The sequence below is a fragment of the Pinus tabuliformis genome, chromosome Q, assembly GCF_031772625.1.
Source record: "Pinus tabuliformis cultivar Carrire ecotype Pingquan chromosome Q, CPIR1, whole genome shotgun sequence".
Taxonomy (NCBI): Eukaryota; Viridiplantae; Streptophyta; class Pinopsida; order Pinales; family Pinaceae; genus Pinus; species Pinus tabuliformis.
In genome coordinates this window covers 934,088,124-934,101,079 of record NC_142296.1, presented here as the reverse complement: position 1 = coordinate 934,101,079, position 12,956 = coordinate 934,088,124, and the positions used below count along the sequence as shown (strand labels likewise).

Below are 12,956 nucleotides of genomic sequence, written 5' to 3'. Positions count from 1 at the left end.
GAATTCTCGAATGAAACCCTAGTTGAACCATAATGGAAACAAAAAGAATATAACAACACTAAATGGGTGAACTTAAGAGAGACAAACCCATACCATAGTTCACTTGAGCAAGAGATGACCACCAAAAAACTAATAGAGTGAAAATTTTAGAAGTAGCCTTAGGATTTTATCAAATAATGACATGAACGAGTGAGATAGTACAAATGAGGAGTGTATATGTTTATTTATGTTTTATACACATACTTTAGGTATAGGGTGCTATCCCCAGGATTGTGACTAGGTCAACCTAGTCAAATATAGATAATATACAATAAATGGGTTGATACCCAATAAGTCGGCCAATAAAGGGCAGGCATGTGGCCACAAGTGAAGATTAGTATTAAAATCTCAATAGTTTTATGAATATATTTAGACTGTACAATGATAGGCAACTTTCTACATAGAGGCACTAATTTATCTGAATTCAGCTATTTTTTTGTCTTATATGTATTGACATTCTCTCTCTCTCTGAGCGAGAGAGCATATTTAATTTTGAATTTTTATTTTTGTAAATCTTAACTTCATAAGACATGAAATTTATATAGTAGATTGATTTTGACACACTTTCTGTTGGGATGTGCAGAGGAGATTTTGTTCTCATCTTGGGATGAACAACCAAGCAACCAGAGCTGCCATTGAAACAGTAAAAAGTATAGAAGCTCTTGACATTAGGTATGGTTATTTTGTTATCACTAAAATCAATTTTTCTTTATAAATGGACATTAAATCTGGACAGCATTATTTGTCTTCTATTTTTTGTGATGCAACAAATATTGTCAGGTTATTTTTGGATTTCAAGTTTAGATCATGCATCTTTTATAAAATTCAGACATCATCTATGCTTGGTTATCTTACTTAGGATGCAATACTAGCTTACTTTTGGTCATTAGAATTCAGTGATTTATGTTCCCAAAACAAATTAGTAGTACTGCCATGGCAGTTAATATGATCCTACAGGGAGCAAGATAATAGGTTTTGTTTGTGTTGATCCTTATGGAGGCAGATATCTGTTTAAATGTATAATATAATAGCATGGTAGTGGGCCCAATTGTGTAATGAGTGAGAATATGTATATATGGAGGTCGATAGAAAGAACATGATAGAACATGTATATGTAGAGGTCAATTGAGAGAATATGTAATATCGAGGACAATAATTCTATTCTCTCTAATGAATTTGTTACCTCTACTCACTCATTGCCAATGTGGGCCCACCACCAGGCCAGATTATGTATGCATTTAATCCCATCCGCTTTAGGGTCATAATAGAGTTTTCTTGTCCACTTTTTAAACATACAACACCCAAAACAAAAAGAGCAAAGATAAATGCGTCAAGATTATAATTTAGTTCTGTGCCTATTGCATACATTAAGACATGTATGCAAACAAAGATGCAAGCTATTTGCATCCATGAACACAAAGATATACATAGACAAAGATGCAATAATGTTATAATTATGCTAAGTTCCACATGCAACATGAATGTACTTATTGTTGGAATATGGTGTGTTGTCGCGCAGATTGGCACGACAACGCTCGGACCGGGGGCTGTCACTCTGATCCCCGATCCCTCCGTTTAAGCCTGTCTCCCGCGGCTAAGAGGGGTAGACCCTGAGAGATGATGAGACCAACTGTCGACCAGTTGGTTGGGAGACACGAGATACGATATGAAAAGCACTCGATGGATTTGATTAGTTGAGCAGACCAGTGCCTTGTGGAGTCAATGTTTAAATGATTACTTGTTAAATGATATAGAGACATGAACCATGAACAGCAATCATCTATCATCGGCTAAATCATAATGCTCAAAACGATATCTGGCAACTGAAAATTTCGAAGAGATAAATGCCTTAAAACACCACGAGAGTCGTAAACCATTAACTAGATATCATTTTCGCATCTCGACTTGAAAGTTTGGCATCTCAGCATAAAACAAATAACGTGAAAACTCATGAGACTTGCAAAATAATTTTCCACAAAATTTTTTAAATCTTTTTCAATTTTTTTTTTTTTTTTAATAATATTATGGAAATAAAAGATCCTAAAAAAAAATTAAAATTTTTATTATTTTTTTTTTTTTTTTATATTTTTTAATTTTATAAAAAAATGAAAGAAAAATCTAAAAAAAATTAAAATTTAAATCCTATTCTAAAACTAAATCTAAACTAAAACTTAAAATTTACAATCTAAAATATGAAATTAAAAATCTATTCTAAATAGAATCTTAAATACCTAAAATAAAATAAACCTAAGTCCTAAAAGGTACTAAATAAAATCTTTTTTATTTTTTATAACAAAATTTAAAGCATAAATAAAAATCTAACATATTTACATTTTTTATGAAATAAAACTTTAAACTAACAAAATATAACCTACATCTAAAATCTTTACACTATCTAAAATCGAAATATTATAACTAAATTCCAAACTAACCAAAACTAAAAAAAAAATCTACGTTAATCTAACTAAACCCTAGATCTAAAATGTGACCACGCATTTCATACATACATGATAATAAAAGATCGAATTAAATCGTAACCCTGTCATAGAAAACCACGCAAAGCTCAAATATGATTACGCAGCGTATTATGCAATCAACCATGCGTATTATTCCTTCTTTTTTTTTCTTCGAATTGATATGTCACAGCAGTGTTTGCGATGGCGTAGGGAAAAGACGTGAAATTATACTTACCTGTCCGCATACCTGAAAGGCCAAAGCCGGAACACAGTCATGGGTGCATGCCACAAACAGTAGTCACGTTTGATGACACCGAAAAGAATCCTTCAGGTGTACGCAGAGAGCAGTTTGACGGTATGGATGGAAACAACCGAAAATGCAAGAGGAGTTCGGAGTGAAACGGATCAACAAGCTTTGCAATCAAGTGTAACGATGGGTTTAATCGTTTGCAGGTCCACGACTTCCAGCAAGTCGGAAAGTGGTGATTTATAACAAATGCGTGGGCATTTTCGGTCGATTTCTGAGCCGTTGGTATCGATTTGAGACTGTGTGTTTGCAGCGAGTGGAGCAGAGACAGGGCTGGAGCTGGTGGCTCAGCCGCATTTCACTTTCTATTCTACTTTATTTGCAGGTTTGTATGCAGAGAAATCACTGGATGTTCACAGCAGGACTTGTCGACAGCAACATATATTATCACCCATGCACGCAGCCTTTTCGAAAACTGGTTTTCGAAAACTGGTTTTGCAGCTACGCTCTGACAGATATTTTCTAAAAAAAAACCCTGTAGCTGAAAACACAGAAATACAAAACCCTAACGAAAAAATTGAATAAAACAAAAATTTGAAAAGCAGAAGTTTGAAAACCCTAAAAAATGAAACCCTAAGACGGCTTAATAAATTTACAGATTGTGGCCCCTGAAATGCCAGATTTAACAATAATTGCAGCAATACTTTTGAAACATCAGAAAATTTGAACTTTACTGTGAGCAGAAAGAAAATTTCTCAATGTAAATCATGAAATAAACTTTAAAAAAGGATTAACCCAGGGCACAATCAGCTGGGCTCTGCACAGAACAGCCTGTGGGAGTCGGCTGGTTCAGCCCAGAACTTCCCCAAACGCCCACAAATACCCTGCACCTAAAGGTTTCCTGCACACTTCAAGCAAACATCAGCAAAGAGGGCAAGAAATGCTGCTAGAATTCAAGGAATAATGGAGATACCTGCCATTATTCCAAAAAAAACCTACAACATTCAAACCCTAGCACATGAGCAAGATACCTGTACCCACAATGCTCTGAAAACCAGCTATTATTTACTGCTGAAAACTGAAATATGCAGAAAAAATGAAAACCTCACAGCAATTCCAGAGAGTAACACCAGCCAGTTTTGAACCCCAAAGTCTCTTTATTAATCAGAAAATCAGATTTACAAGAGAGCTTTCTCAGTACAGACTCACAGATCAGATGACTTGAAATGACCCCCTAAGACCCTATATAAAGGAAATGATCCTAACGGCTAGTTCAAGTGATCCATGTAGAAATGATCTCGACCGTTGATGAGGATCAAGACATCTCTTGATCTCATCCGTCGATTTATTAACTTAAAATATTATTATTTTATTAGTTAGGGTTTTTGCTTGATTTTTTAATTTTTTTATTATTTTTTATTATTTTATTATTTTTATTCATTTTTTAATTTTTTAATTCATTTTAAAATGGATCACTGAACTAAACCTTCGGAAACATCACCTAGGACCTAGGACTTAGGACTCATGAGGGGATTTAAAACATTTCTCGACCCTCAGGACACATTACATCATGACTTTTACAAAATTACATCTTAAGGGACAAACCCATTTAATACAGACCCTCACGAAACACCCAGCTCTGCAACACAACGATAATCTAGCAGATCAACACACTAGGATTCTCCTAAAGTTCTAATGACAAAATCAATCCCGGCTTTGGGGTCAGGTTTGAAGGAAAACTCTGCCGATCCGTGGATCGGTGAGACACAAAAACCTTCCGGGACGTAGATTATCATCAGAAAGTTAGGTCCACCTAGGCAAATTACATACATGACTTCATGTCTGCTAAGATTATTTACAATTAATACATGCAGACTGGGTTTACAATCAAAAAGATCAAGCTGCTGCTGATGGCAGGATGGCACGGACATGCTGATCAGGTGCTGCTTCTTTCTGTCAAGAAAAGACGGGGTGCATTGCATGGGAAGTTGACCAGTAGGGGTCAACATCTGGCTCTACTTGGGGACACGTTGCTGCTTGCATGAATGTGAGAATCCAGAATCTGCATCCATACAACACAAAAATAAGTAGCGTCCATCCCAAAAATCAGCGTATACATTAAGCACAGGAAAGATAAAAGCTCTTCATTTATTAACTATCTAATAACATGAAAAATAAATCTAATCCTAAAACAGAAATGAAATGCTGAAAAGACAAGGAGTAGAGTTAGAAATACAATACAAAAAATGCCTCACGGCATCAGATGTGTTCAATATAGTGCATACTGAGCATTTGCCTGCTTTCAGGCAAATCTGTGGGCTGCTTGTCGGATGTGCCATGTCCAATTTTGCATATGGTAGGACTCCTTCCTATCCGAAAATCAAGCTGCTCACGGCCGTCTGATGCATCAAATCTTCGTCTAATCTTCTTCCTCTTGCGCTTCTTCTTTCTGGCAGGTTGAATTACTGATGACCTGGTACTTTCTGTTTCAAAGCTATCAGATGAAGTATGTAAGATATGCATGCTATGTCTTTCTTCATCTTGCATCTGATCTCTATCATTCTTAAGTCTGTCTGGATCACCCTCAATCAACCGTCTTTCAATCGAATCAACAACCTCCCAATAATAAGATGAATCTTGTTGCAGAAAATGAGAAGGCTCCTGATCTGTCGATGTTTGCTGGTTTCTCTCATCTTCCAATTGTTGAAACCTTTGAACTTGTATTCTAATGGCATCAATCTGACTATAATGTTGAACCTTTATATTACTGATTTGTCTGGCATGGTGTTCTTGCATGTCTTTTATTACTTTAACATTCTTTTCCTTTATGTCCATCAAGCAATGCTGTATAAAATTTATTTCTTCTTTATGGTTCGCTTGCATGTCAGCCACTTGATTATTATGGTTGAACGTCATGATGGTCATTTCCTCATCCATGGTTAATAGCTTGTTTTGCATAGAGTCAATTTCCCTATCATGATCAGCTTTCATGGCCACCATATTTTCCTCTAAGATAGACAACCTGCTTTGCATGATTCTAATTTCTGTTTCATAATTAGTTTTTATGGCCTCAATTTCCTTAGCATGCTGGTTTTGCGTGACCTCAATCTCTCTATTACGTTTCTCCAGGTGAGTGCATAAAGTTTTCACATCATTGACATAATTAGTTTGATTGATTTCCATATTTCTTACCAGCATCATTAGATCTCGTATAATTTGGTTTTGCTCTTCTTTTTCATTGTCATTTGTCCCTGATTTTTCACTATCATGAACTTGATCTGCAATATTTTCGGTGGATGACACATTTTGACATGAAGAATCGTCCTGGAATCTTTCAGCTGGACCTCCTATCAAATTACTTACATTCTGTTGTACAATTTTGGAGGAAGAAGGCAAGCTGTTTGGATAACCATATCTATCTTCAAAAGCATTGATAATATCAGCCAAAGAAGAGAAAGAATCCTTAGGAAAATTGTTAAACCAATTCAAAGCATTATCTTCTAAAGAAAGGACAAATAGACGCATTTTGATATCACCATGATGAAACTGAGGGGGTCTGCAATATATGATCATGAAGCGGATAAACAAGTCAATATGCCTTTTAGCAGCGATTGGATCACCATCTGAAAAAATAGGCAATTCAGGAAGGGCCTCCTCCGGAAAATCATGGAGACGGTGAGTAAAACGACATGGTTTAAACGAATAATCCATGATGAACAATAAGGGATGATAGAACTAGATCTTTGCTCAAGAAAATCAAAAGATGAAAGAAGTGGAGTCGCCACTTGAACAACAAATCTGATTCTAAGATCCGAGAAGCAATCAACAAACAGATATGCGGTAGGCTTCTTGTCTGGGAAAAATGAGAAAAGTGGAGTCGCCACCCAAACAAGAAACAAAACCGAAGAGATGCTGCTGATATATGATGAAAAGATGCCAAAATATTGAATCTGCCAGCGCAACTGAGAGATGAGAGATGAGAAGATTAATGTCGATGAAACCCCAAGAACAGAAAAACTCTGTCCCCGGCAACGGCGCCAAAAATGTTGTCGCGCAGATTGGCACGACAACGCTCGGACCGGGGGCTGTCACTCTGATCCCCGATCCCTCCGTTTAAGCCTGTCTCCCGCGGCTAAGGGGGGTAGACCCTGCGAGATGATGAGACCAACTGTCGACCAGTTGGTTGGGAGACACGAGATACGATATGAAAAGCACTCGATGGATTTGATTAGTTGAGCAGACCAGTGCCTTGTGGAGTCAATGTTTAAATGATTACTTGTTAAATGATATAGAGACATGAACCATGAACAGCAATCATCTATCATCGGCTAAATCATAATGCTCAAAACGATATCTGGCAACTGAAAATTTCGAAGAGATAAATGCCTTAAAACACCACGAGAGTCGTAAACCATTAACTAGATATCATTTTCGCATCTCGACTTGAAAGTTTGGCATCTCAGCATAAAACAAATAACGTGAAAACTCATGAGACTTGCAAAATAATTTTCCACAAAATTTTTTAAATCTTTTTCAAATTTTTTTTTTTTTTTTAATAATATTATGGAAATAAAAGATCCTAAAAAAAAATTAAAATTTTTATTATTTTTTTTTTTTTTTTTTTATATTTTTTAATTTTATAAAAAAATGAAAGAAAAATCTAAAAAAAATTAAAATTTAAATCCTATTCTAAAACTAAATCTAAACTAAAACTTAAAATTTACAATCTAAAATATGAAATTAAAAATCTATTCTAAATAGAATCTTAAATACCTAAAATAAAATAAACCTAAGTCCTAAAAGGTACTAAATAAAATCTTTTTTATTTTTTATAACAAAATTTAAAGCATAAATAAAAATCTAACATATTTACATTTTTTATGAAATGAAACTTTAAACAAAAAAAATACAACCTACATCTAAAAACTTTACACCATCTAAAATCGAAATATTATAAACAAACTCCAAACTAACCAAAACTTAAATATAAATTAAAATAAAAAAAAAAAAATCTACGTTAATCTAACTAAACCCTAGATCTAAAATGTGACCACGCATTTCATACATACATGATAATAAAAGATCGAATTAAATCGTAACCCTGTCATAGAAAACCACGCAAAGCTCAAATATGATTACGCAGCGTATTATGCAATCAACCATGCGTATTATTCCTTCTTTTTTTTTTCGAATTGATATGGCACAGCAGTGTTTGCGATGGCGTAGGGAAAAGACGTGAAATTATACTTACCTGTCCGCATACCTGAAAGGCCAAAGCCGGAACGCAGTCATGAAATACAAGGAAAATTTCTTCGGGTGCACGCCACAAACAGTAGTCACGTTTGATGACACCGAAAATAATCCTTCAGGTGTACGCAGAGAGCAGTTCGACGGTGTGGATGGAAACAACCGAAAATGCAAGAGGAGTTCGGAGTGAAACGGATCAACAAGCTTTGCAATCAAGTGTAACGATGGGTTTAATCGTTTGCAGGTCCACGACTTCCAGCAAGTCGGAAAGTGGTGATTTATAACAAATGCGTGGGCATTTTCGGTCGATTTCTGAGCCGTTGGTATCGATTTGAGACTGTGTGTTTGCAGCGAGTGGAGCAGAGACAGGGCTGGAGCTGGTGGCTCAGCCGCATTTCACTTTCTATTCTATTTTATTTGCAGGTTTGTATGCAGAGAAATCATTGGATGTTCACAGCAGGACTTGTCGACAGCAACATATATTATCACCCATGCACGCAGCCTTTTTGAAAACTGGTTTTGCAGCTACGCTCTGACAGATATTTTCTAAAAAAACCCTGTAGCTGAAAACACAGAAATACAAAACCCTAACGAAAAAATTGAATAAAACAAAAATTTGAAAAGCAGAAGTTTGAAAACCCTAAAAAATGAAACCCTAAGACAGCTTAATAAATTTACAGATTGTGGCCCCTGAAATGCCAGATTTAACAATAATTGCAGCAATACTTTTGAAACATCAGAAAATTTGAACTTTACTGTGAGCAGAAAGAAAATTTCTCAATGTAAATCATGAAATAAACTTTAAAAAAGGATTAACCCAGGGCACAATCAGCTGGGCTCTGCACAGAACAGCCTGTGGGAGTCGGCTGGTTCAGCCCAGAACTTCCCCAAACGCCCACAAATACCCTGCACCTAAAGGTTTCCTGCACACTTCAAGCAAACATCAACAAAGAGGGCAAGAAATGCTGCTAGAATTCAAGGAATAATGGAGATACCTGCCATTATTCCAAAAAAAACCTACAACATTCAAACCCTAGCACATGAGCAAGATACCTGTACCCACAATGCTCTGAAAACCAACTATTGTTTACTGCTGAAAACTGAAATATGCAGAAAAAATGAAAACCTCACAGCAATTCCAGAGAGTAACACCAGCCAGTTTTGAACCCCAAAGTCTCTTTATTAATCAGAAAATCAGATTTACAAGAGAGCTTTCTCAGTACAGACTCACAGATCAGATGACTTGAAATGACCCCCTAAGACCCTATATAAAGGAAATGATCCTAACGGCTAGTTCAAGTGATCCATGTAGAAATGATCTCGACCGTTGATGAGGATCAAGACATCTCTTGATCTCATCCGTCGATTTATTAACTTAAAATATTATTATTTTATTAGTTAGGGTTTTTGCTTGATTTTTTAATTTTTTTATTATTTTTCATTATTTTATTATTTTTATTCATTTTTTAATTTTTTAATTCATTTTAAAATGGATCACTGAACTAAACCTTCGGAAACATCACCTAGGACCTAGGACTTAGGACTCATGAGGGGATTTAAAACATTTCTCGACCCTCAGGACACATTACATCATGACTTTTACAAAATTACATCTTAAGGGACAAACCCATTTAATACAGACCCTCACGAAACACCCAGCTCTGCGACACAACGATAATCTAGCAGATCAACACACTAGGATTCTCCTAAAGTTCTAATGACAAAATCAATCCCGGCTTTGGGGTCAGGTTTGAAGGAAAACTCTGCCGATCCGTGGATCGGTGAGACAAAAAACCTTCCGGGACGTAGATTATCATCAGAAAGTTAGGTCCACCTAGGCAAATTACATACATGACTTCATGTCTGCTAAGATTATTTACAATTAATACATGCAGACTGGGTTTACAATCAAAAAGATCAAGCTGCTGCTGATGGCAGGATGGCACGGACATGCTGATCAGGTGCTGCTTCTTTCTGTCAAGAAAAGACGGGGTGCATTGCATGGGAAGTTGACCAGTAGGGGTCAACATGGTGTAGTTCCTAGTCTTGTACATTGCTTGTATATGTGTACTTGGGGTTAGTTGTGCATGTAAAGTTACATACACACAGATCCAATAAGATTGTAATTTGGTTTGGTTGTACATACAACTTGAATGTACTGGTAATTTGGAGTATGATGTAGTTCCTACTTATATTATATGTCATTTTTATGTGTAGTTGTGGTTACTTGTGCATATAAAGAGATATGTACATAAAGATGCAATCAGTCCAGTTCTATGTCATGTCCCCATTTTTATTCTTCTTCATAGTACAACTAGGGTGGATTTCCAGGGAAGGAGATGGCCAGGTCAGTGGAGCAGGTTTATGTCATCAGGGGTCCTAATGGAGTTTTGAGGAGTTTTTATGGGATTTGATGGCATTTGCTTGGCATATTCCATCATCTGCACAGTTTGCCTTTCGTTCCGACGCATTTTGACAACTTTTAGAAATTATTATTGGGCATAACTTAATTAATTATGCTCGAGGTGGCATTCTAGGGAGATTAATTGATGGAACACCTCAGTGTAATAGCTCGTTGGAACTAGAACGAGAAGATCTATAGGATGGGACGCTGAGAAGAGACTTCCAGTGGCCGAAGGGAGTATGATGGGCGATTTTCCATTTTCCCTAGTTAAAAAATAACTTTAATTGGTCATTTAATTAAGGAAAAATAATTAATTGGAGAAAAAGGGCCAAAAGTGACTTAAGTGAAATAAAATAAAATTAAAGGTCACTTAAGATAAAGTCAATGGAAGAGCTTTTAGAATAATAATAAAATAATAAAATAAGATGCTTCTAGAGGTTTGGAGATCTATCCATTAGATCTATAAAAGGGGAGGAGGAGATCATTTGGAGACAACTTGGTTTTGAGTATTGTTTTTGTGGAGAGGTTTGAGAACGTGGTTCTCTACTTCAACAGTAGCCCCAGGACGGAAACCCTTGGGTGATTCAGTGAGAGTGGGCGAGCACCCACCTCTTCCCTTGGTGGATCGATTCAGGGTTCACAAGTTGCAGTGATTTGATTTTCAGTTTGTTTTGGGAGGCCCATTGTGGCGTTATTGTAGATCTGTTGAGGCCAGCTATCTCAACTATCTTGTTATTCCATCATGTAAAACCCCAGTTCTTATATTATAATAAAACTGAGATTGTTTCTACTTATCGTGTTATAGAATTGCTTGCATTTTATATGTTATATTTTACATGGCAATCTTCTGTTTATGAGTAGAAATTTTATGTGTAGGTGTTATTCCAAATTTCGTTCATTTGGGACATTACAGTGGTATCAGAGCCTTGGTCTTCTTAACCTGCGGGTTTTTCGGTTGCAGCTATTATTGAAGGGTTTTTTTAGAGAAATCGGAAACCCAATTTCTGCAACAAAATGAGAATTGGTTAAAAGGAGCTCCCCAATTTTATTTTTGAATATGCAACAAATTTCTGACAAATTGTTGCATGCAGAATAAAAATTCAATGAAATTGCGTTGCGAAATACCATCAAAGTTTGAAGGGTCAAATCATTTTGATTTATTTAAAGGGGCCGAAGATCAAATATTTTAAGTGGGGACGTGGATAATTTTTACCAAGCAAGGTGGCCCAAATTTTGCATGGTCGAATTATCATGTGCCATTGGTTAATAGTATGCGATGAAGGTTTTATTAAAACGACACAAGTTGGGGCCATGGCGGCGCGAGTTCCTGTGTGGGAAAAAAATCGAATCCATTTCCAGGGGTTTGCAGTAAACAAACCAAGTTTTCTCAAACATACATGGCCAAATTTGTTGATCATCGAAGAAGGGTTTCATACCACTTGCCTAGAGGAAGAGAATTCTCAAACTAAGAGCCGAGAACTTGATTTAATCTGAAGGCGTGAATATTTTGGTGAAGAAGGCTTAATTCTATAAATCGTAATTGCATTTCTGGGGATGCCACATCTGTTTGGTAGAAGAGCGAATTGAATTCCAAGCTGGGGTCAGAGCTCTTTCGTGCCCTCCATTGTACAAGGAGTGGAGCCAACATCTTCTTTACTGCTAGCCGAGGTTTTCTAGTGCCAATTCTTTGCATTCCTTCCAGGATTCCACCCACAAACAAGTCGAGTTTTACACTGTGACAAAGGGTCAAATTACTTGGGCATCAACAACGACGTTTCAGAGACCGATTGCACTTAATTTTTACAGCTTGGGGAGCCGCCATTTTTAGAGACCGATAATTAATTCATTTGCAAGAGCCACTTTTCATCTACGACAAGTTGTGATTGCGGTGTGAGGTGCTTGGTTTGCATTCACTAGAAGGCATCAATTAATTTAGCGGGAGTACTCTCTCATGGGGGTTGAATTCTTGAGTTGTTTAAAAAAAAAATTCGAGCCCGAGTCGTTTGCCAACTTGCTGGACGAGTTTTCATTTCCAGGGCCGCATTTCTTCTCCAATGAATGAGCTATCACAAATTGTATAAAGCCGAATTTATTAATTCCTGACGCTGGCAAAGTTCATTATCAACTAAAGCGGTTCCCATTGCTGATCATGGGTCTTCATTTCCAGGGCCGCATTTCTTCTCCAATGAATGAGCCATCACAGATTTTATAAAGCCGAATTTATTAATCCCTGAAGCTGGCCGAGTTCATTATCAGCTAAAGCGGTTCCCATTGCTGATCGTGGGTCATTTCCCCAAACTGGACAAATTTTGTGCACAAAAAGACAATGAATTTCCTTGCAGAATTTTGTGGCACACAGAGGTGGTATTATTGAATAGGATAAAGGTTGTGTTTTAGTGGGTCATTTCAAACTTGAGAGGAGCCGAGACATCATTCTTTTACGACTCATCTAGTTGTTGTTAGTTAGGGGTTGAATTCTCCTCCATTAGCTGTGCGTTGCTGCCTTAAAAAAAAGAAAAGAAAAAGTGTTGCAGCTTGTTTTCACTGGAGAACACTCAGTAAA

At 36.6% G+C, this 12,956-nt stretch overlaps 1 protein-coding gene across 2 annotated transcripts in view; it reads left to right on the top strand.

The window, feature by feature from the left end:
* Nucleotides 1-12,956, top strand: part of LOC149222529 (transcription initiation factor IIB-like) — a 200,645-nt gene that overhangs the window by 98,552 nt on the left and 89,137 nt on the right. For both annotated transcript variants that reach the window (XM_089385502.1, XM_089385501.1), the window contains exon 5: nt 623-711. In XM_089385502.1, the coding sequence (XP_089241628.1) occupies nt 623-711 (89 nt within the window). The remainder of the gene's footprint in view (nt 1-622; nt 712-12,956) is intronic.